General features: G+C 47.7%; 1 protein-coding gene across 1 annotated transcript; it reads right to left on the bottom strand.

Moving 5' to 3' along the window:
• Positions 1–4379: 4379 nt before the first annotated feature.
• Positions 4380–26617, bottom strand: polr1d (RNA polymerase I and III subunit D). Its single transcript, NM_001160585.1, is given in 5 exon segments — positions 4380–4630; positions 12343–12425; positions 14731–14807; positions 15800–15897; positions 26549–26617. Coding segments are annotated over 5 exon segments (348 nt in total). The 5' UTR covers positions 26591–26617; the 3' UTR covers positions 4380–4582.
• Positions 26618–26663: the final 46 nt, after the last annotated feature.

Genomic DNA, 26663 nt, shown 5'->3' with positions numbered 1-26663 from the left:
TCTGGAGCAGGTTTTCATCAAGGATCTCTTTGTACTTTGCTCCGTTCATCTTTCCCTCAATCCTGACTAATCTCCCAGTCTCTGCCACTGAAAAAAATCCCCACAGCATGATGCTGCCACCACCACCATGCTTCATCATAGGGATGGTGACAGGTTTCCACTGGATGTGACGCTTGGCATTCAGGCCAAAGAGTTCAATCTTGGTTTCATCACACCAGAGAACCTTGTTTCTTATGGCCAGAGTCCTTTAGGCACCTTTTGACAAACTCCAAGCGGGCTGTCTGTGTCTTTTACTGAGGAGTGGCTTCCTTCTGGCCACTCTACCATAAAGGCCTGATTGGTGGAGTGCTGCAGAAACGGTTGTCCTTCAGGAAGATTCTCCCATCTCCATAGAGGAAGTCTAGAGCTCGGTCAGCGTGTCCATCGGGTTCTTGGTCAACTCCCTGACCAAGACCCTTCTCCCCCGATTGATCAGTTTATCTGGGCGGCCAGCTCTACGAAGAGTACTGGTGGTTCCAAGCTTCTTCCATTTAAGAATGATGGAGGCCACTGTGTTCTTGGGGACCTTCAATGCTGCAGAAATGTGTTGGTACCCTTCCCCAGGTCTGTGCCTCAACACAATCCTGTCTCGGAGCTCTACGGACAATTCCTTCAACCTGTATTTCTTTCCAAATCAATTTCCAAATCAATTGAATTTACCACAGGTGGACTCCAATCAAGTTGCAGAAACATCAAGGATGATCAATGGAAACAGGAGGCACCAGAGTTCAATTTTGAGTCTCATAGCAAAGGGTCTGAATACTCACGTATATACGGTATCTGTTTATTTTTGACACAGTTGCAAGTTTTTTCTTTGTCATCATGGGGTATGGTGATGTCATCATGGGGTATGGTGATGTCATCGCGGGGTATTGTGATGTCATCATGGGGTATTGTGATGTCATCATGGGGTATGGTGATGTCATCGCGGGGTATTGTGATGTCATCATGGGGTATTGTGTGTAGTTGGCTGAGGATTTGTATTTATCTATACATTTTAGAATAAGACTAACGTAACAAAATGTGGAAAAAGTCTGAATACTTTCTGAATGCACTGACTGACTTAGCTCGTTCTGATATTTCTTAATTCCTTTAATTATGAGGTGTGTATTTTTTTGTATTGTTAGGTATACTGCACTGTTTGAGCTAGAAACATTAGCATTTTGCTGCACCTGCGATAACATCCGCAAAATGTGTACACAACCAATAAACCTCTGATATCCGTTAAGAGTCTGGAAAACATTCAACACAACAGCGTTCTGTGAGTTTAACTGCACCAACAGACTCCAGGTGAACTGAGCCCAGATCCTACAGAATGGTTTCAGGAAGTGGTGTTGATGTCTGTTCCTCTGTAGGGAGACAGCTCTCCACATGGAACCCTATGGACCCTGATCAAAAGTAGTGCACTATATAGGGAATAGGGTGCTCTGGTCAAAAGTCATGTACTATATAGGGAATAGGGTGCTCTGGTCAAAAGTAATGTACTATATAGGGAATAGGGGTGCCCTGGTCAAAACTAGTGAACTATATAAGGAATAGAGTGCTCTGGTCAAAAGTAATGTACTATACAGGGAATAGGGTGCTCTGGTCAAAAGTCATGTACTATATAGGGAATAGGGTGCTCTGGTCAAAAGTCATGTACTATATAGGGAATAGGGTGCTCTGGTCAAAAGTCATGTACTATATAGGGAATAGGGTGCTCTGGTCAAAAGTAATGTACTATATAGGGAATAGGGTGCTCTGGTCAAAAGTAATGTACTATATAGGGAATAGGGGTGCCCTGGTCAAAACTAGTGAACTATATAAGGAATAGAGTGCTCTGGTCAAAAGTAATGTACTATACGGGGAATAGGGTGCTCTGGTCAAAAGTCATGTACTATATAGGGAATAGGGTGCTCTGGTCAAAAGTCATGTACTATATAGGGAATAGGGTGCTCTGGTCAAAAGTCATGTACTATATAGGGAATAGGGTGCTCTGGTCAAAAGTAATGTACTATACAGGGAATAGGGTGCTCTGGTCAAAAGTAATGTACTACAGTGCCTTGCGAAAGTATTCGGCCCCCTTGAACTTTGCGACCTTTTGCCATATTTCAGGCTTCAAACATAAAGATATAAAACTGTATTTTTTTTATGAAGAATCAACAACAAGTGGGACACAATCATGAAGTGGAACGACATTTATTGGATATTTCAAACTTTTTTAACAAATCAAAAACTGAAAAATTGGGCGTGCAAAATTATTCAGACCCTTTACTTTCAGTGCAGCAAACTCTCTCCAGAAGTTCAGTGAGGATCTCTGAATGATCCAGTGTTGACCTAAATGACTAATGATGATAAATACAATCCACCTGTGTGTAATCAAGTCTCTGTATAAATGCACCTGCACTGTGATAGTCTCAGAGGTCCGTCAAAAGCGCAGAGAGCATCATGAAGAACAAGGAACACACCAGGCAGGTCCGAGATACTGTCGTGAAGAAGTTTAAAGCCGGATTTGGATACAAAAAGATTTCCCAAGCTTTAAACATCCCAAGGAGCACTGTGCAAGCGATAATATTGAAATGGAAGGAGTATCAGACCACTGCAAATCTACCAAGACCTGGCCGTCCCTCTAAACTTTCAGCTCATACAAGGAGAAGACTGATCAGAGATGCAGCCAAGAGGCCCATGATCACTCTGGATGAACTGCAGAGATCTACAGCTGAGGTGGGAGACTCTGTCCATAGGACAACAATCAGTCGTATATTGCACAAATCTGGCCTTTATGGAAGAGTGGCAAGAAGAAAGCCATTTCTTAAAGATATCCATAAAAAGTGTTGTTTAAAGTTTGCCACAAGCCACCTGGGAGACACACCAAACATGTGGAAGAAGGTGCTCTGGTCAGATGAAACCAAAATTGAACTTTTTGGCAACAATGCAAAACGTTATGTTTGGCGTAAAAGCAACACAGCTGAACACACCATCCCCACTGTCAAACATGGTGGTGGCAGCATCATGGTTTGGGCCTGCTTTTCTTCAGCAGGGACAGGGAAGATGGTTAAAATTGATGGGAAGATGGATGGAGCCAAATACAGGACCATTCTGGAAGAAAACCTGATGGAGTCTGCAAAAGACCTGAGACTGGGACGGAGATTTGTCTTCCAACAAGACAATGATCCAAAACATAAAGCAAAATCTACAATGGAATGGTTCAAAAATAAACATATCCAGGTGTTAGAATGGCCAAGTCAAAGTCCAGACCTGAATCCAATCGAGAATCTGTGGAAAGAACTGAAAACTGCTGTTCACAAATGCTCTCCATCCAACCTCACTGAGCTCGAGCTGTTTTGCAAGGAGGAATGGGAAAAAAATTCAGTCTCTCGATGTGCAAAACTGATAGAGACATACCCCAAGCGACTTACAGCTGTAATCGCAGCAAAAGGTGGCACTACAAAGTATTAACTTAAGGGGGCTGAATAATTTTGCACACCCAATTTTTCAGTTTTTGATTTGTTAAAAAAGTTTGAAATATCCAATAAATGTCGTTCCACTTCATGATTGTGTCCCACTTGTTGTTGATTCTTCATAAAAAAAATACAGTTTTATATCTTTATGTTTGAAGCCTGAAATGTGGCAAAAGGTCGCAAAGTTCAAGGGGGCCGAATACTTTCGCAAGGCACTGTATATAGGGAATAGGGTGCTCTGGTCAAAAGTAATGTACTATATAGGGAATAGGGGTGCCCTGGTCAAAACTAGTGAACTATATAAGGAATAGGGTGCTCTGGTCAAAAGTAATGTACTATATAGGGAATAGGGTGCTCTGATCAAAAGTAGTGCACTATATAGGGAATAGGGTGCTCTGGTCTAAAGTAATGTACTATATAGGGAATAGGGTGCTCTGGTCTAAAGTAATGCACTATATAGGGAATAGGGTGCTCTGGTCAAAAGTAATGTACTATATAGGGAATAGGGCTCTGGTCAAAAGTAATGTACTATATAGGGAATAGGGTGTTTTGGTCTAAAGTAATGCACTATTTAGGGAATAGGGCTCTGGTCTAAAGTAATGTACTATTTAGGGAATAGGGTGCTCTGGTCTAAAGTAATGCACTATATAGGGAATAGGGTGCTCTGGTCTAAAGTAATGCACTATATAGGGAATAGGGCTCTGGTCTAAAGTAGTGCACTATATAGGGAATAGGGTGCTCTGGTCTAAAGTAGTGCACTATATAGGGAATAGGGTGCCATTTGCGACACACATTCTTGTTCTCAACTTGCCTACCTGGTTAAATAAAGGTAAAATAAATAAAATAAATAAAAAATCTGATTACTGGAATTATAAATCACACCAGTCACGACAAACAAGTCAACTCTCTGATAAAACACTTTACTAAAGTTTAGACAAACAGAATGTCATGCCGACAGGATACTCCTCCAATATTAATACAACATATTGGTGCATTGGGAAATAAATCATTTATCTATCAACAATGTACAGCATTAGGATAGAAATACAGAGTTGTATGTTTCATATCCCGTCAACGGTCCCGCTGGGTCAGCAGTGGGCTCCTCAATCCATGACGTCCTCCTGCTGTGACCTGAACTCACTCACACTCCTCTACACACACACACACACACACACACACACACACACACACACACACACACACACACACACACACACACACACGTTAACCCAATAACACAGCAGATGCTAAGGTACATCTATCAGTTTAACAGCAGAGATCTAATCGTAAATAACATCTAACAGTCCCCACCAACCTACTGTTTATATCTGACCCTGTCCCCACTACTGTTATAACTGACCCTGTCCCCACTGCTGTTATAACTGACCCTGTCCCCACTGCTGTTATAACTGACCCTGTCCCCACTACTGTTATAACTGACCCTGTCCCCACTACTGTTATATCTGACCCTGTCCCCACTACTGTTATAACTGACCCTGTCCCCACTACTGTTATAACTGACCCTGTCCCCACTACTGTTATAACGGACCCTGTCCCCACTGCTGTTATAACTGACCCTGTCCCCACTGCTGTTATAACTGACCCTGTCCCCACTACTGTTATATCTGACCCTGCCCCCACTACTGTTAACTGACCCTGTCCCCACTGCTGTTATAACTGACCCTGTCCCCACCAACCTACTGTTATAACTGACCCTGTCCCCACTGACCCTGTCCCCACTGTTGTTATAACTGACCCTGTCCCCACCAACCTACTGTTATAACTGACCCTGTCCCCACTGCTGTTATAACTGACCCTGTCCCCACTGCTGTTATAACTGACCCTGTCCCCACTACTGTTATAACTGACCCTGTCCCCACTACTGTTATATCTGACCCTGTCCCCACTACTGTTATAACTGACCCTGTCCCCACTACTGTTATAACGGACCCTGTCCCCACTGACCCTGTCCCCACTGCTGTTATAACTGACCCTGTCCCCACTACTGTTATAACTGACCCTGTCCCCACTACTGTTATAACTGACCCTGTCCCCACTACTGTTATAACGGACCCTGTCCCCACTGACCCTGTCCCCACTGCTGTTATAACTGACCCTGTCCCCACTACTGTTATAACTGACCCTGTCCCCACTGACCCTGTCCCCACTGCTGTTATAACTGACCCTGTCCCCACTGCCGTTATAACTGACCCTGTCCCCACTGCTGTTATAACTGACCCTGTCCCCACTGACCCTGTCCCCACTGACCCTGTCCCCACTGCTGTTATAACTGACCCTGTCCCCACTGCTGTTATAACTGACCCTGTCCCCACTACTGTTATAACTGACCCTGTCCCCCACTGCTGTTATAACTGACCCTGTCCCCACTGCTGTTATAACTGACCCTGTCCCCACTACTGTTATAACTGACCCTGTCCCCACTACTGTTATAACTGACCCTGTCCCCACTACTGTCATAACTGACCCTGTCCCCACTACTGTTATAACTGACCCTGTCCCCACTGCTGTTATAACTGACCCTGTCCCCACTGCTGTTATAACTGACCCTGTCCCCACTGACCCTGTCCCCACTACTGTTATAACTGACCCTGTCCCCACTGCTGTTATAACTGACCCTGTCCCCACTGACCCTGTCCCCACTGCTGTTATAACTGACCCTGTCCCCACTACTGTTATAACTGACCCTGTCCCCACTACTGTTATAACTGACCCTGTCCCCACTGCTGTTATAACTGACCCTGTCCCCACTGACCCTGTCCCCACTGCTGTTATAACTGACCCTGTCCCCACTACTGTTATAACTGACCCTGTCCCCACTGACCCTGTCCCCACTGCTGTTATAACTGACCCTGTCCCCCACTGCTGTTATAACTGACCCTGTCCCCACTACTGTTATAACTGACCCTGTCCCCACTACTGTTATAACTGACCCTGTCCCCACTGACCATGTCCCCACTACTGTTATAACTGACCCTGTCCCCACTGCTTTTATAACTGACCCTGTCCCCACTGACCCTGTCCCCACTGCTGTTATAACTGACCCTGTCCCCACTGCTGTTATAACTGACCCTGTCCCCCACTGCTGTTATAACTGACCCTGTCCCCCACTGCTGTTATAACTGACCCTGTCCCCCACTGCTGTTATAAATGACCCTGTCCCCCACTGCTGTTATAACTGACCCTGTCCCCACTGACCCTGTCCCCACTGCTGTTATAACTGACCCTGTCCCCCACTGCTGTTATAACTGACCCTGTCCCCCACTGACCCTGTCCCCACTGCTGTTATAACTGACCCTGTCCCCCACTGCTGTTATAACTGACCCTGTCCCCACTACTGTTATAACGGACCCTGTCCCCACTGCTGTTATAACTGACCCTGTCCCCACTGACCCTGTCCCCACTGCTGTTATAACTGACCCTGTCCCCCACTGACCCTGTCCCCACTGCTGTTATAACTGACCCTGTCCCCCACTGCTGTTATAACTGACCCTGTCCCCACTACTGTTATAACGGACCCTGTCCCCACTACTGTTATAACGGACCCTGTCCCCACTACTGTTATAACTGACCCTGTCCCCACTGCTGTTATAACTGACCCTGTCCCCCACTGCTGTTATAACTGACCCTGTCCCCACTACTGTTATAACGGACCCTGTCCCCACTACTGTTATAACGGACCCTGTCCCCACTACTGTTATAACTGACCCTGTCCCCACTGCTGTTATAACTGACCCTGTCCCCACCAACCTACTGTTTATATCTGACCCTGTCCCCACTACTGTTTATATCTGACCCTGTCCCCACTGCTGTTATAACGGACCCTGTCCCCACTACTGTTATAACTGACCCTGTCCCCACTGCTGTTATAACCGACCCTGTCCCCACTACTGTTATAACTGACCCTGTCCCCACTGACCCTGTCCCCACTGACCCTGTCCCCACTACTGTTATAACCGACCCTGTCCCCACTGCTGTTATAACTGACCCTGTCCCCACTGCTGTTATAACTGACCCTGTCCCCACTGCTGTTATAACTGACCCTGTCCCCACTGCTGTTATAACTGACCCTGTCCCCACTGCTGTTATAACTGACCCTGTCCCCACTGCTGTTATAACTGACCCTGTCCCCACTACTGTTATATCTGACCCTGTCCCTACTGACCCTGTCCCCACTGCTGTTATAACTGACCCTGTCCCCACTGCTGTTATAACTGACCCTGTCCCCACTACTGTTATAACTGACCCTGTCCCCACTGCTGTTATAACTGACCCTTTCCCCACTGCTGTTATAACTGACCCTGTCCCCACTGCTGTTACAACTGACACTGTCCCCACTGCTGTTACAACTGACCCTGTCCCCACTACTGTCATAACTGACCCTGTCCCCACTGCTGTTATAACTGACCCTGTCCCCACTGCTGTTATAACTGACCCTGTCCCCACTGCTGTTATAACTGACCCTGTCCCCACTACTGTCATAACTGACCCTGTCCCCACTGCTGTTATAACTGACCCTGTCCCCACTACTGTTATAACTGACCCTGTCCCCACTACTGTCATAACTGACCCTGTCCCCACTGCTGTTATAACTGACCCTGTCCCCACTGCTGTTATAACTGACCCTGTCCCCACTACTGTTATAACTGACCCTGTCCCCACTACTGTTATAACTGACCCTGTCCCCACTGCTGTTACAGCTGACCCTGTCCCCACTGCTGTTACAGCTGACCCTGTCCCCACTGCTGTTACAGCTGACCCTGTCCCCACTACTGTTATAACTGACCCTGTCCCTACCAACCTACTGTTATAACTGACCCTGTCCCCACTGCTGTTATAACTGACCCTGTCCCCACTGCTGTTATAACTGACCCTGTCCCCACTGCTGTTATAACTGACCCTGTCCCCACTACTGTTATAACTGACCCTGTCCCCACTACTGTTATAACTGACCCTGTCCCCACTGACCCTGTCCCCACTGCTGTTATAACTGACCCTGTCCCCACTGCTGTTATAACTGACCCTGTCCCCACTGCTGCTATAACTGACCCTGTCCCCACTGACCCTGTCCCCACTGCTGTTATAACTGACCCTGTCCCCACTACTGTTATAACTGACCCTGTCCCCACTGACCCTGTCCCCACTGCTGTTACAGCTGACCCTGTCACCACTACTGTTATAACTGACCCTGTCCCCACCAACCTACTGTTATAACTGACCCTGTCCCCACTGCTGTTATAACTGACCCTGTCCCCACTGACCCTGTCCCCACTGCTGTTATAACTGACCCTGTCCCCACTGCTGTTATAACTGACCCTGTCCCCACTGCTGTTATAACTGACCCTGTCCCCACTACTGTTATATCTGACCCTGCCCCCACTACTGTTATATCTGAACCTGTCCCCACTACTGTTATAACTGACCCGGTCCCCACTACTGTTATAACTGACCCTGTCCCCACCAACCTACTGTTTATATCTGACCCTGCCCCCACTACTGTTATATCTGACCCTGTCCCCACTGTTATATCTGACCCTGCCCCCACTACTGTTATATCTGACCCTGTCCCCACTACTGTTATATCTGACCCTGTCCCCACTACTGTTATATCTGACCCTGTCCCCACTACTGTTATATCTGACCCTGTCCCCACTACTGTTATAACTGACCCTGTCCCCACTACTGTTATATCTGACCCTGCCCCCACTACTGTTATATCTGACCCTGTCCCCACTACTGTTATATCTGACCCTGTCCCCACTGCTGTTATAACTGACCCTGTCCCCACTACTGTTATATCTGACCCTGTCCCCACTACTGTTATATCTGACCCTGCCCCCACTACTGTTATAACTGACCCTGTCCCCACTGCTGTTATAACTGACCCTGTCCCCACTACTGTTATAACTGACCCTGTCCCCACCAACCTACTGTTTATAACTGACCCTGTCCCCACTACTGTTATAACTGACCCTGTCCCCACTGCTGTTATAACTGACCCTGTCCCCACTACTGTTATAACTGACCCTGTCCCCACTACTGTTATAACTGACCCTGTCCCCACTACTGTTATAACTGACCCTGTCCCCACTGCTGTTACAGCTGACCCTGTCACCACTACTGTTATAACTGACCCTGTCCCCACTACTGTTATAACTGACCCTGTCCCCACTACTGTTATATCTGACCCTGCCCCCACTACTGTTATATCTGAACCTGTCCCCACTACTGTTATAACTGACCCTGTCCCCACTACTGTTATAACTGACCCTGTCCCCACCAACCTACTGTTTATATCTGACCCTGCCCCCACTACTGTTATATCTGACCCTGTCCCCACTACTGTTATATCTGACCCTGTCCCCACTACTGTTATATCTGACCCTGTCCCCACTACTGTTATATCTGACCCTGTCCCCACTACTGTTATAACTGACCCTGTCCCCACTACTGTTATATCTGACCCTGTCCCCACTACTGTTATATCTGACCCTGTCCCCACTACTGTTATATCTGACCCTGTCCCCACTACTGTTATAACTGACCCTGTCCCCACTACTGTTATATCTGACCCTGTCCCCACTACTGTTATATCTGACCCTGCCCCCACTACTGTTAACTGACCCTGTCCCCACTGCTGTTATAACTGACCCTGTCCCCACTACTGTTATAACTGACCCTGTCCCCACTACTGTTACAGCTGACCCTGTCCCCACTGCTGTTACAGCTGACCCTGTCACCACTGCTGTTACAGCTGACCCTGTCACCACTGCTGTTATAACTGACCCTGTCCCCACTGCTGTTACAGCTGACCCTGTCCCCACTACTGTTATAACTGACCCTGTCCCCACTGCTGTTACAGCTGACCCTGTCCCCACTACTGTTATAACTGACCCTGTCCCCACTACTGTTATATCTGACCCTGTCACCACTGCTGTTATAACTGACCCTGTCCCCACTGCTGTTATAACTGACCCTGTCCCCACTGCTGTTATAACTGACCCTGTCCCCACTGCTGTTATAACTGACCCTGTCCCCACTACTGTTATAACTGACCCTGTCCCCACTACTGTTATAACTGACCCTGTCCCCACTGACCCTGTCCCCACTGCTGTTATAACTGACCCTGTCCCCACTGCTGTTATAACTGACCCTGTCCCCACTGCTGCTATAACTGACCCTGTCCCCACTGACCCTGTCCCCACTGCTGTTATAACTGACCCTGTCCCCACTACTGTTATAACTGACCCTGTCCCCACTGACCCTGTCCCCACTGACCCTGTCCCCACTGCTGTTATAACTGACCCTGTCCCACTACTGTTATAACTGACCCTGTCCCCACTGCTGTTATAACCGACCCTGTCCCCACTGCTGTTACAGCTGACCCTGTCCCCACTGCTGTTACAGCTGACCCTGTCACCACTACTGTTATAACTGACCCTGTCCCCACTGACCCTGTCCCCACTGACCCTGTCCCCACTGCTGTTATAACTGACCCTGTCCCACTACTGTTATAACTGACCCTGTCCCCACTGTTGTTATAACTGACCCTGTCCCCACCAACCTACTGTTATAACTGACCCTGTCCCCACTGCTGTTATAACTGACCCTGTCCCCACTACTGTTATAACTGACCCTGTCCCCACTGCTGTTATAACTGACCCTGTCCCCACTACTGTTATATCTGACCCTGTCCCCACCAACCTACTGTTATAACTGACCCTGTCCCCACTGCTGTTATAACTGACCCTGTCCCCACTACTGTTATAACTGACCCTGTCCCCACTGCTGTTATAACTGACCCTGTCCCCCACTACTGTTATAACTGACCCTGTCCCCACCACTGTTATAACTGACCCTGTCCCCACTGCTGTTATAACTGACCCTGTCCCCACTGACCCTGTCCCCACTGCTGTTATAACTGACCCTGTCCCCACTACTGTTATAACTGACCCTGTCCCCACTACTGTTATATCTGACCCTGTCCCCACTACTGTTATATCTGACCCTGTCCCCACTACTGTTATATCTGACCCTGTCCCCACTACTGTTATATCTGACCCTGTCCCCACTACTGTTATATCTGACCCTGCCCCCACTACTGTTATAACTGACCCTGTCCCCACTGCTGTTATAACTGACCCTGTCCCCACTACTGTTATAACTGACCCTGTCCCCACCAACCTACTGTTTATATCTGACCCTGTCCCCACTACTGTTATATCTGACCCTGCCCCCACTACTGTTATATCTGACCCTGTCCCCACTACTGTTATAACTGACCCTGTCCCCACTGCTGTTATAACTGACCCTGTCCCCACTACTGTTATAACTGACCCTGTCCCCACTGCTGTTATAACTGACCCTGTCCCCACTGACCCTGTCCCCACCACTGTTATAACTGACCCTGTCCCCACCACTGTTATAACTGACCCTGTCCCCACCACTGTTATAACTGACCCTGTCCCCACTACTGTTATAACTGACCCTGTCCCCACAGACCCTGGGTTGGAAGGATGGTGGTACCTGACCCTGTCCCCACAGACCCTGGGTTGGAAGGATGGTGGTACCTGACCCTGTCCCCACAGACCCTGGGTTGGAAGGATGACCGACTGATGGTGGTACCTGACCCTGTCCCCACAGACCCTGGGTTAGAAGGATGGTGGTACCTGACCCTGTCCCCACAGACCCTGGGTTGGAAGGATGGTGGTACCTGACCCTGTCCCCACAGACCCTGGGTTGGAAGGATGGTGGTACCTGACCCTGTCCCCACAGACCCTGGGTTGGAAGGATGGTGGTACCTGACCCTGACCCCACAGACCCTGGGTTGGAAGGATGGTGGTACCTGGAAGGTGTTGAGGACGTGTTGACAGACATCACTGAGCTCATTCAGTCCTCTTCTCAAAGGTTCCACAGCTGGAACCCCACCTGGAACAGACAGAGACACACACACACAGAGACACACACACACACACACACACACACACACACACACACACAGAGACACACACACACAGCGAGACACACACACACAGCGAGACACACACACACAGCGAGACACACACACACACACACAGAGACACACACACACACAGAGAGACACACACACACACACACAGAGACACACACACACACAGAGAGAGACACACACACACACAGAGAGAGACACACACACAGAGAGAGACACACACATACCGACACATACAGGTCATAGTTTGTAAAAGCTGTGGAGGCTAGTGGCTACATCCCACCAATAGAATGACATGCTGTCGTTACTGCAGTATGTAGACCGACAGGAAACATGCTGACTGGGGATTTCTATTAGGCATGTCAGCAAGTAGTTGTGTTACACACAGGGCAGAGTGGGTGGAGGAGAGAAGAACACAGGGCAGAGTGGGTGGAGGAGAGAAGAACACAGGGCAGAGTGGGTGGATGAGAGAAGAACACAGGGCAGAGTGGGTGTAGGAGAGAAGGACACAGGGCAGAGTGGCTGGAGGAGAGAAGGACACAGGGCAGAGTGGCTGAATGAGAGAAGGACACAGGGCAGAGTGGCTGGAGGAGAGAAGGACACAGGGCAGAGGGTTGAGTAGAGAAGGACACAGGGCAGAGGGTGGAGTAGAGAAGGACACAGGGCAGAGGGTGGAGTAGAGAAGGACACAGGGCAGAGGGTGGAGTAGAGAAGGACACAGGGCAGAGGGTTGAGTAGAGAAGGACACAGGGCAGAGGGTGGAGTAGAGAAGGACACAGGGCAGAGGGTGGAGTAGAGAAGGACACAGGGCAGAGGGTGGAGTAGAGAAGGACACAGGGCAGAGGGTGGAGTAGAGAAGGACACAGGGCAGAGGGTTGAGTAGAGAAGGACACAGGGCAGAGGGTGGAGTAGAGAAGGACACAGGGCAGAGTGGGTGGAGGAGAGAAAGACACAGGGCAGAGGGTGGAGTAGAGAAGGACACAGGGCAGTGGGTGGAGGAGAGAAGGACACAGGGCAGAGGGTGGAGTAGAGAAGGACACAGGGCAGAGGGTGGAGTAGAGAAGGACACAGGGCAGAGGGTGGAGTAGAGAAGGACACAGGGCAGAGGGTGGAGTAGAGAAGGACACAGGGCAGAGGGTGGAGTAGAGAAGGACACAGGGCAGAGGGTGGAGTAGATAAGGACACAGGGCAGAGGGTGGAGTAGAGAAGGACACAGGGCAGAGGGTGGAGTAGAGAAGGACACAGGGCAGAGGGTGGAGTAGAGAAGGACACAGGGCAGTGGGTGGAGGAGAGAAGGACACAGGGCAGAGTGGGTGGAGGAGAGAAAGACACAGGGCAGTGGGTGGAGGAGAGAAGCACACAGGGCAGTGGGTGGAGGAGAGAAAGACACAGGGCAGAGTGGGTGGAGGAGAGAAAGACACAGGGCAGAGTGGGTGGAGGAGAGAAGCACACAGGGCAGAGTGGGTGGAGGAGAGAAAGACACAGGGCAGTGGGTGGAGGAGAGAAGGACACAGGGCAGTGGGTGGAGGAGAGAAGGACACAGGGCAGTGGGTGGAGGAGAGAAGGACACAGGGCAGTGGGTGGAGGAGAGAAGGACACAGGGCAGTGGGTGGAGGAGAGAAGGACACAGGGCAGAGGGTGGAGTAGAGAAGGACACAGGGCAGAGGGTGGAGTAGAGAAGGACACAGGGCAGTGGGTGGAGGAGAGAAGCACACAGGGCAGTGGGTGGAGGAGAGAAGGACACAGGGCAGTGGGTGGAGGAGAGAAGGACACAGGGCAGAGTGGGTGGATGAGAGAAAGACACAGGGCAGTGGGTGGAGTAGAGAAGCACAGAGGGTGGAGGAGAGAAGAACACAGGGCAGAGGGTGGAGGAGAGAAGAACAGAGGGTGGAGGAGAGAAGAACAGAGGGTGGAGTAGAGAAGAACAGAGGGTGGAGGAGAGAAGAACAGAGGGTGGAGGAGAGAAGAACAGAGGGTGGAGGAGAGAAGAACAGAGGGTGGAGGAGAGAAGAACAGAGGGTGGAGGAGAGAAGAACAGAGGGTGGAGGAGAGAAGAACAGAGGGTGGAGTAGAGAAGAACAGAGGGTGGAGGAGAGAAGAACAGAGGGTGGAGGAGAGAAGAACAGAGGGTGGAGGAGAGAAGAACAGAGGGTGGAGGAGAGAAGAACAAAGGGTGGAGGAGAGAAGAACAGAGGGTGGAGGAGAGAAGAACAGAGGGTGGAGGAGAGAAGAACAGAGGGTGGAGGAGAGTTGTCTCCTACGTACCTCGGGTCTGGATGCGGAAGTTGATTTTGCTCTCAGAGGGGTGAGTGATGCTGTAACCACAGAAGTCTACATCCAGGCTAAACACACAGCAGAAACAGACCATTACACACAGTAAGACCCATCACTATGGTGAGGCATTACATAGGAGGGAGCAATATAACCAAGGATAAACCAAGCCCAACTAATGGCAAGGTGGACACCTACTGACAACAACACATCTCAATGGTGGCTGGTGGCTGTGGAGCAGGGGCTAGGGGCAAGGCCTGGATTATGGCCCTGTATCAGAGGAGCTTGGTTGCCCAGGGTTAAGGGTCAGAGGTTAGGGTGTCAAGGACTAACCTGATCATGAAGCGGAGGAAGTTAGGGTTAGAGGTCAGAGGTTAGGGTTAAATTAGGGTTTTAAGTTAGGGTTAAGGGTTAGAGGTTAGGGGTCAGGTAATAACCTCTCCATGACGTTGTAGCAGAGGGAGTTAGGGTTAGAGGTTAAAGGTCAGGTAATAACCTCTCCATGACGTTGTAGCAGAGGGGGTTAGGGATTAGAGGTCAGGTAATAACCTCTCCATGATGTTGCAGCAGAGGGAGTTGGGGTTAGAGGTCAGGGGTTAAAGTTCAGGTAATAACCTCTCCATGACGTTGTAGCAGAAGGAGTTAGGGGTTAGAGGTCAGGTAATAACCTCTCCATGATGTTGTAGCAGAGGGAGTTAGGGGTTAGGGGTTAGAGGTCAGGTAATAACCTCTTCATGACGTTGTAGCAGAGGGAGTTAGGGTTAGGGGTTAGGTAATAACCTCTCCATGATGTTGTAGCAGAGGGAGTTAGGGGTTAGGTAATAACCTCTCCATGATGTTGTAGCAGAGGGAGTTAGGGGTTAGGGGTTAGAGGTCAGGTAATAACCTCTTCATGACGTTGTAGCAGAGGGAGTTAGGGTTAGAGGTTAAGGGTCAGGGACTAACCTCTCGATGATGTTGTAGCAGAGGGAGTTAGGGTTAGGAGTTAGAGGTCAGGTAATAACCTCTCGATGATGTTGTAGCAGAGGGAGTTAGGGTTAGAGGTTAAGGGTCAGGGACTAACCTCTTCATAACCATGTAACGTAGAGAGTTCCCCAGAGTGTGATCCTCCTCATGAAGAACAAACGTCACACAGCCTTCGTCTGTTCCATCAGCCTGCACCTGGAGACACAGATACAACCATCAGACCCTTAAACAGCCACCTCCCAGTACTCTACCCTGAACCTTAGTCACTAGCCGGCTAACACCCGGTACTCTACCCTGCACCTCAGGGCAGCAATCTATGTACGTAGTCATTCAACACTTGTCACACTAATAGATACTGTTTTACCCACTTATTTCTACACTGTAGTCTAGTTAATCATCCTATATAACTACTGCCGTCCACACCTTTTCTACTGTCTATAAACACCATACTCTATAAACTATTACTATACACCCCGGTTTTCTTAAAGTGAAATTTACCCAGTAAAATATTACTTGAGTAAAAGTCTAAAAGTATTTGGTTATAAATATACTTAAGTATCAAACATACATGTAAAATTTAGCCAAGGGAACACTCCAACACTCAGATGTAATTTACAAAAGATGCATGTGTTCAGTGAGTCCTTCAGATCAGAGGCACAAGGGATGACCAAGAGTTGAGTCTTGATAATAGTGTGAATTTGATAATTTTCCGGTCCTGCTAAGCATTCAAAATGTAATGAGTACTTTTGGGTGTCAGGGAAAATAGAGTAAAAAGTACAAGATTTTCTTTACAAATGTAGTGAAGAAAAAATATAAATCGTAAAGTACAGATATCCCAAAAAACTACCTAAGTAGTACTTTAAAGTATTTTTACTTAAAACTTCATATGGCTGCAGGGGCAGTATTGAGTAGCTTGGATGAAAAGGTGCCCATTGTAAACGGCCAGCTCCTCAGTCTCAGTTGCTAATATACGCATATTATTATTAGTATTGGATAGAACACACTAAAGTTTCCAAAACTGTCAAAATATTGTCTGTGAGTATAACAGAACTGATATTGCAGGCGAAACCCTGAGGAAAATCAAAACAGGAAGTGGCTCTATTTTGAAATCTCCATGTTCCATAGCCGCCCTTTGCTCCATTTAAAGGGATATCAACCAGATTACTTTTCCTATCGCTTCTTCAAGGTGGCAACAGTCTTCAGACATAGTTTCAGGCTTTTATTTTGAAAAATGAGCCAGAAAGATAACATCGCGTAAAATGGTCACATGAGTTTTGTTCGCGCAACAGAGTTTGGACAGCTATTGCTTTTCCCTCACCTACTGTGAAAGACATTTGCGGTTGATATATTATCGATTATATATTTTTAAAATAACCTGAGGATTGATTATAAAAAACGTTTGACATGTTTCTGTGAACATTATGGAAACTATTTGGAATTTGTCTGCGTTGTCGTGACCGCTCTTTCCTGTGGATTTCTAGACATAACGCGCCAAAAAAACGGAGGTATTTTGGATATAAAATAATCTTTATGGAACAAAAGGAACATTTGTTGTGTAATTGGGAGTCTCGTGAGTGAAAACATCCGAAGATCAACAAAATAGTTGACTTCCAGCGCCGACAGAGATGGCCGCCTCGCTTCGCGTTCCTAGGAAACTATGCAGTTTTTTTTGTTTTTTTACGTGTTATTTCTTACATTAGTACCCCAGCTCATCTTAGGTTTCATTACATACAGTCGAGAAGAACTACTGAATATAAGAGCAGCGTCAACTCACCATCAGTACTACCAAGAATATGACTTTCGCGAAGCGGATCCTGTGTTCTGCCTTTCACCCAGGACATCGGAATGGATCCCAGCCGGCGACCCCAAAAAACTACTTCATAAAGGGGGAAACGAAGCGGTCTTCTGGTCAGACTCCGGAGACGGGCACATCGTGCACCACTCCCTAGCATTCTTCTCGCCAATGTCCAGTCTCTTGACAACAAGGTTGATGAAATCCGAGCAAGGGTAGCATTCCAGAGGGACATCAGAGACTGTAACGTTCTTTGCTTTACAGAAACATGGCTCACTGGAGAGACGCTATCGGAGTCGGTGCAGCCAGCTGGTTTCTCCACGCATCGCGCCGACAGAAACAAACATCTTTCTGGTAAGAAGAGGGGCGGGGGCGTATGCTTCATGGTTAACGAGACGTGGTGTGGACACAACAACATACAGGAACTCAAGTCCTTCTGTTCGCCCGATTTAGAATTCCTCACAATCAAATGTCGACTGCATTATCTACCAAGGGAATTCTCTTCGATTATAATCACAGCCGTATATATTCCCCCCAAAGCAGACACATCGATGGCTCTGAAAAAACTTTATTTGACTCTTTGCAAACTGGAATCCATATATCCTGAGGCTACATTCATTGTAGCTGGGGATTTTAACAAGGCTAATCTGAAAACAAAACTCCCTAAATTGTATCAGCATATCGATTGCGCAACCAGGGCTGGAAAAACCTTGGATCATTGCTATTCTAACTTCCGCGACGCATATAAGGCCCTGCCCCGCTCTCCTTTCGGAAAAGCTGACCACGACTCCAATTTGTTGATCCCTGCCTACAGACAGAAACTAAGACAAGAAGCTCCCACGCTGAGGTCTGTTCAACGCTGGTCCGACCAATCTGATTCCACACTCCAAGACTGCTGCCATCACGTGGACTGGGATATGTTTGGTATTGCGTCAAACAACAACATTGACGAATACGCTGATTCGGTGAGCGAGTTCATTAGAAAGTGGGTTGAAGATGTCATTCCCATAGCAACGATTAAAACACTCCCAAACCAGAAACCGTGGATTGATGGCAGCATTTGCGTGAAACTGAAAGCGCGAACCACTGCTTTTAAATCAGGGCAAGGTGATTGGTAACATGACTGAATACAAACAGTGTAGCTATTCCCTCCGCAAGGCAATCAAACAAGCTAAGCGTCAGTATAGAGACAAAGTAGAATCTCAATTCAACGGCTCAGACACAAGAGGTATGTGGCAGGGTCTACAGTCAATCACGGACTACAAGAAGAAAACCAGCCCCGTCACGGACCAGGATGTCTTGCTCCCAGGCAGACTAAATAACTTTTTTGCCCGCTTTGAGGACAATACAGTGCCACTAACACGGCCCGCAACCAAAACATGCAGACTCTCCTTCACTGCAGCCGACGTGAGGAAAACATTTAAACGTGTCAACCCTCGCAAGGCTGCAGGCCCAGACGGCATCCCCAGCCGCGCCCTCAGAGCATGCGCAGACCAGCTGGCTGGTGTGTTTACGGACATATTCAATCAATCCCTATCCCAGTCTGTTGTTCCCACATGCTTCAAGAGGGCCACCATTGTTCCTGTTCCCAAAAAAGCTAAGGTAACTGAGCTAAACGACTACCGCCCCGTAGCACTCACTTCCGTCATCATGAAGTGCTTTGAGAGACTAGTCAAGGACCATATCACCTCCACCCTACCTGACACCCTAGACCCACTCCAATTTGCTTACCGCCCAAATAGGTCCACAGACGATGCAATCTCAACCACACTGCCCTAACCCATCTGGACAAGAGGAATATCTATGTGAGAATGCTGTTCATCGACTACAGCTCGGCATTTAACACCATAGTGCCCTCCAAGCTCATCATCAAGCTCGAGACCCTGGGTCTCGACCCCGCCCTGTGCAACTGGGTACTGGACTTCCTGACGGGCCGCCCCCAGGTGGTGAGGGTAGGCAACAACATCTCCACCCCGCTGATCCTCAACACTGGGGCCCCACAAGGGTGTGTTCTGAGCCCTCTCCTGTACTCCCTGTTCACCCACGACTGCGTGGCCACGCACGCCTCCAACTCAATCATCAAGTTTGCGGACGACACAACAGTGGTAGGCTTGATTACCAACAACGACGAGACGGCCTACAGGGAGGAGGTGAGGGCCCTCGGAGCGAGGTGTCAGGAAAATAACCTCACACTCAACGTCAACAAAACTAAGGAGATGATTGTGGACTTCAGGAAACAGCAGAGGGAACACCCCCCTATCCACATTGATGGACCAGTAGTGGAGAGGGTAGTAAGTTTAAAGTTCCTCGGCGTACACATCACAGACAAACTGAATTGGTCCACCCACACAGACAGCATCGTGAAGAAGGCGCAGCAGCGCCTCTTCAACCTTCAGGAGGCTGAAGAAATTTGGCTTGTCACCAAAAGCACTCACAAACTTCTACAGATGCACAATCGAGAGCATCCTGCCGGGCTGTATCACCGCCTGGTACGGCAACTGCTCCGCCCACAACCGTAAGGCTCTACAGAGGGTAGTGAGGTCTGCACAACGCATCACCGGGGGCAAACTACCTGCCCTCCAGGACACCTACACCACCCGATGTCACAGGAAGGCCATAAAGATCATCAAGGACAACAACCACCCGAGCCACTGCCTGTTCATCCCGCTATCATCCAGAAGGCGAGGTCAGTACAGGTGCATCAAAGCTGGGACCGAGAGACTGAAAAACAGCTTCTATCTCAAGGCCATCAGACTGTTAAACAGCCACCACTCCCATTGAGTGGCTGCTGCCAACACTCAACACTCACTCAACTCATTCATTGAATGTAGGTAGCGCTATGCTATTCAGCGGTTGTTGATGACACTTATCCCGTTAACGGGATTGCAGCCATAACAAGTTAAGCACTTTACACCACTGTTGCTAGTTACCCATTCTAATTTTTTTTACTGTTGCAGCCAACATCTATACTGTTCAGTTGACAGCGTACATGGATACACAGGCTTTATTCAAGGTCAGTGGAAGGTCATTAGTGAGACACAGAAAACAATAATGGCCCAAGCCGGCTGCTCTGCGGTACACCACATTCAACTGAATTTGCATTAGAGAGGCTTCCATTAAAGAAAACCCTCTGTTATATTGGATAGGTAACTGTCCAGCCATGATAAGGCAAATTATGGGAATCCATATAGGGTGCTTTTATTTTTCTTGTGCAGCGTAATGACCTTTGCCTCCTTCCAGGCCTAAGAGCACACCCCGTCTTCTAGGCTTAGATAGAAGATGTGCCAAATAGCATCGCAATGTATTCCACTACCAACTTAATATCCAAGTTCAGTTCCAGGTGGTTTGTCCTAATTCATAGATAGCAAATATCTTCTTCACCTCATCCACACAAATTCAAAACTACAGCGCTCATCTTTCATTATTTTGGTCCGTTATGCAGGAATATGAAGGATCAGCATGTTGTTTTGAAGGTCATGCCAAACTTTCCTCAAAATCATTATTAAAGTGGTTGGCAATATCAAAGGGTTTTGTTATGAATGAGCCATCAGTCTCAATGGAACTCAGTTAGCTTCTCTGCCTAGCTACTCCTTTTCACTATCATTCCTTATAGAATGCATCTTTATTCCATAGTAGTTTCTTCTTTTTGTTTAGTTACGTGATTTCTCTGTATGTTTGCCAATCTGCTGTGTTGCCAGATTTATTTTCCATTCCCATATCACCACCACCATCACCATCACCATCATCCCTTTCAGTCAATACAGTTTTTCAGTTCATCATCTATCCATGGGGATTTGGTAAATCTCTTATCGTCAGTTAGTTTATTGATGCCTGTCAGTAACTTGAAAAAGCAGTTTCAGAAATGCTTCAAGTGCAGCATCAGATGTTCTCATTTACACACGTATCAGACCATCTCATTTACACACATATCAGACCATCTAATTTACACACATATCAGACCATCTCATTTACACACGCATCAGACCATCTCATTTACACACGCATCAGACCATCTCATTTACACACGCATCAGACCATCTCATTTACACACGCATCAGACCATCTTATTTACACACGTATCAGACCGTTCTCATTTACACACGCATCAGACCATCTCATTTACACACGCATCAGACCATCTCATTTACACACGCATCAGACCATCTCATTTACACACGCATCAGACCATCTCATTTACACACGCATCAGACCATCTTATTTACACACGTATCAGACCGTTCTCATTTACACACGTATCAGACCATCTCATTTACACACATATCAGACCATCTCATTTACACATGCATCAGACCATCTCATTTACACATGCATCAGACCATCTCATTTACACACGCATCAGACCATCTCATTTACACACGCATCAGACCATCTTATTTACACACGCATCAGACCATCTCATTTACACACGTATCAGACCATCTCATTTACACACGCATCAGACCATCTCATTTACACACGTATCAGACCATCTTATTTACACACGCATCAGACCATCTCATTTACACACGCATCAGACCATCTCATTTACACACGTATCAGACCATCTCATTTACACACGCATCAGACCATCTTATTTCTTCACATCTTCAACATAGGAATCATTGTAAAAACCTCTAGTATGATCGGTTATACACTATTTTAGGTCCAGTCTTTGAAACTTTGGTTTTCCTAGATATGGCTATTATATCATGATCACTACATCTGATGGGTGTGAATACTACATAAGAGAAGATTTCTGTGGGATTAGTAAAGATGTGGCCAATACAAGTGGATGGTTTAGTTACTGTTCTGTTTGTAAACTATCCTGGTAGGTTGACTGATAAACCTGAACCAGGTTACAGGCACTGGTTACAGTTAGAAGCTTTTTCCTGAGTGGGAAGCTTGATGAAAACTAGTCAATATTTAAATCACCCAGATAATATACTTCTCTGTTGATATCACATATATTATCAACCATTTCAACATGTTATCCAGATACTGACTGTTAGCGCTTGGTGGTCTATAGCAGCTTCCCACCAGAATGGGCTTTAGGTGAGGCAGATGAACCTGTAGCCATATTACTTCAACAGTATTTAACATGAGGATCCTCTCTAAGATTTACAGGAATGTGATTGAATATAATCAGCAACACCTCTAGTATTTATACAGTGTATTTCTACATAGCTCACTAATATATATCCTAGTATATCTAGTGTAAATATTGCATAGATTGTATTTCAATACATATTTTTTGTGGATCAGCTTTAATATTGCAGAATGATGGAAGCAACATTCTATGTAACTGTCTGCATTTGGGGTAAACACACACACACACACACACACACACACACACACACACACTTTTTTAGAATGTACCTTCCTGTATTATTCCCCTAACACTACCACCCCTCCACTAACACTACCACCCCTCCACTAACACTACCTCCCCTAACCCTACCACCCCTCCCCTAACCCTACCACCCCTCCCCTAACCCTACCACCCCTCCACTAACCCTACCACCCCTCCACTAACACTACCACCCCTCCACTAACACTACCTCCACTAACCCTACCACCCCTCCACTAACCCTACCACCCCTCCCCTAAACCCCCACCCCTCCACTAACCCGCCCACCCCTCCACTAACCCCCCCACCCCTCCACTAACCCCCCCACCCCAACACTAACCCTACCACTAACCCTACCACCCCTCCCCCTACCACCCCTCCCCTAACCCTATCACCCCTCCCACTAACCCTACCACCCCTCCCCTATCCCTACCACCCCTCCCCTATCCCTACCACCCCTCCCACTAACCCTACCACTCCTCCCACTAACCCTACCACCCCTCCCCTAACCCTACCACTCCTCCCCTAACCCTACCACTACCACCCCTCCACTAAACCTACCACCCCTCCACTAACCCTACCACTCCTCCCCCTCCCCTACCCTATCCCTACCACTCCTCCCACTATCCCTACCACTCCTCCCACTAACCCTACCACTCCTCCCACTAACCCTACCACCCCTCCCCTAACCCTCCACTAACCCTACCACCCCTCCACTAACCCTACCACCACTCCACTAACCCTACCACCACTCCACTAAACCTACCACCCCTCCACTAAACCTACCACCCCTCCACTAAACCTACCACCCCTCCACTAAACCTACCACCCCTCCACTAAACCTACCACCCCTCCACTAAACCTACCACCCCTCCCCTAAACCTACCACCCCTCCCCTAAACCTACCACCCCTCCCCTAACCCTACCACCCCTCCCCTAACCCTACCACCCCTCCCCTAACCCTACCACCCCTCCCCTAATCCTACCACCCCTTCCCTAACCCTACCACCCCTCCCCTAACCCTACCAACCCTCCCCTAACCCTACCACCCCTCCACTAACCCTACCACCCCTCCCCTAACCCTACCACCCCTCCCCTAACCCTACCACCCCTCCACTAACCCTACCACCCCTCCCCTAACCCTACCACTAAACCTACCACCCCTCCACTAACCCTACCACCCCTCCACTAACCCTACCACCCCTCCACTAACCCTACCACCCCTCCACTAACCCTACCACCCCACCCCTCCCCTAACCCTACCACCCCACCCCTCCCCTAACCCTACCACCCCTCCCCTAACCCTACCACCCCTCCCCTAAACCTACCACCCATCCACTAACCCTACCACCCCTCCACTAACCCTACCACCCCTCCACTAACCCTACCACCCCTCCCCTAACCCTACCACCCCACTAACCCCACCACCCCACTAACCCCACCACCCCACTAACCCCACCACCCCCCTAACTGGAGTAAACTAATAAACAACAAGGGTTTCTACTTCCATCTTATACATATGATATACATTTTACAGACAATCTATTTTTCATTAGTTATATTTGTTTGTTTTTAGTCCTTCCTCTATTTCGGATGTCCATCCAGTATGATTTATATTTGTAACTGTGCTATTTCACAAAAGTTCTGAACCTATACTACCGTTCAAAAGTTTGGGGTCACTAAGAAATGCCCTTGTTTTTGAAAGTAAAGCACATTTTTGTCCATTAAAATAAACATCAAATTGATCAGAAATACAGTGTAGACATTGTTAATGTTGTAAATTACTAGCTGGAAACACCTGATTTTTTATGGAATATCTACATAAGCGTACAGAGGCCCATTATCAGCAACCATCACTCACTCCTATGTTCCAATGGCACGTTGTGTTAGCTAATCCACGTTTATCATTTTAAAAGACTAATTGGTCATTAGAAAACCCTTTTGCAATTATGTTAGCACAGCTGAAAACGGTTGTCCTGATTAAAGAAACAATAAAACTGCCCATTTGTGGGTTTGATTACAGGCTCAAAATGGCCAGAAACAAAGACATTTCTTCTGAAACTCATCAGTCTATTCTTGTTCTCAGAAATGATGGCTATTCCATGTGAGAAATTGCCAAGAAACGGAATATCTCGTACAAAGCTGTGTACTACTCCCTTCACAGAACAGCGCAAACTGTCTCTAACCAAAATAGAAAGAGGAGTGGGAGGCCTCGGGGCACAACTGAGCAAGAGGACAAGTACATAAGAGTCTAGTTTGAGAAACAGACGCTTCACAAGTCCTCAACTGGCAGCTTCATTAAATAGTACCCGTTAAATAGTACCAGTCTCAACGTCAACAGTGAAGAGGCGACTCTGGGATGCTGGCCTTCTACACAGAGTTCCTCTGTCCAGTGTCTGTGTTCTTTTGCCCATCTTAATATTTTATTTTTATTGGCCAGTCTGACATATGGCTATTTCTTTGCAACTCTGCTGGCCCTTGAATGTACACAGAGAGCTAATATTAATAATATGCATGTCAATCTCTCCTGGCTGAAAGTGGAGTAGATTGACTTCATCACTACTTGTATTTATGAGAGGTATTGACATGTTGAATGCATCAAGCCGTCTGTCTAAACTACTGGCCCATAGCTCGGACACCCATGCATACCCCACAAGACATGTCATCAGAGACCTCTTCACAGTCCCCAAGTCCAGAACAGACTATGGGAGGCACACAGTACTACATAGAGCCATGACTACATGGAACTCTATTCCACATCAGGTAACTGATGCAAGCAGTACAAGTAGATAAAAAACATAAAAATACACCTTATGGAACAGTACTGTAGATATGTGTGTAACAGTATAACTTTAGACCGTCCCCTCGTCCATACCCGGGCGCGAACCAGGGACCCTCTGCACACATCAACAACAGTCACCCACGAAGCATCGTTACCCACGAAGCATCGCTCCACAAAAGCCGCGGCCCTTGCAGAGCAAGGGGAACCACTACTTCAAGGTCTCAGAACAAGTGACGTCACCAATTGAAACACTATTTTGCGCGCACCACCGCTAACTAAGCTAGCCGTTTCACATCCGTTACACTCACCTCCCTTTTGACCTCCTCCTTTTCCGCAGCAACCAGTGATCCGGGTCAACAGCATCAATGTAACAGTAGACCGTCCCCTCGCCCATACCCGGGCGCGAACCAGGGACCCTGGTTCACATCCGTTACATGTGGTAGTGGTGGAGAAGTGGCTTGAGGGCCTGAATGTATTGTAATGTTTTTTTAAATTGTATAAACTGCCTTAATTTTTCTGTACCCCACGAAGAGTAGCGTACACAGGTGTAATTGCCTTTAAATAAACTAAATATAATGGAAACATCCCCCAGTGGACGCTGTCTAAATTCCCGGTTACATTTACGAGTTGTCAAAACAAACCCTAGATAACTGGCAACACAGGCAGTACGGATCAGGCTTAATTAAAATAATTATGTACATTGTGTATTTGAGTTAACAGTACCTGGTCTGACATAACGCTACTGTAGTCAAATCATGACCAGTGCCGGTGAATCTTCTTCCACACGAACCGTGGAAAACTCAGCCTGCCATTACACGATGAGGCTGCCTTTGCCGAATTATGGCACCACATGAGAACCATTTCAAACAACTATTCAGAGGCATATTTTCATGCCCTGTTCGATAAAGTAGTTCGCAACACTTACCATCTCCAATACCGATTTCTTTTCTCCATCTACCCCAGCCATGCTTGAAAAAAAAAAACACTCGACTGCAAAGTTTCCTGTTTTGTCGCGTAAATGTGACATACATGTGACGTTG

This window comes from Oncorhynchus mykiss, chromosome 14 (genome assembly GCF_013265735.2).
Source record: "Oncorhynchus mykiss isolate Arlee chromosome 14, USDA_OmykA_1.1, whole genome shotgun sequence".
Lineage (NCBI taxonomy): Eukaryota > Metazoa > Chordata > Actinopteri > Salmoniformes > Salmonidae > Oncorhynchus > Oncorhynchus mykiss.
The sequence above is the reverse complement of the archived record's forward strand: the minus strand, read 5'-3'. Positions and strand labels throughout refer to the sequence as shown.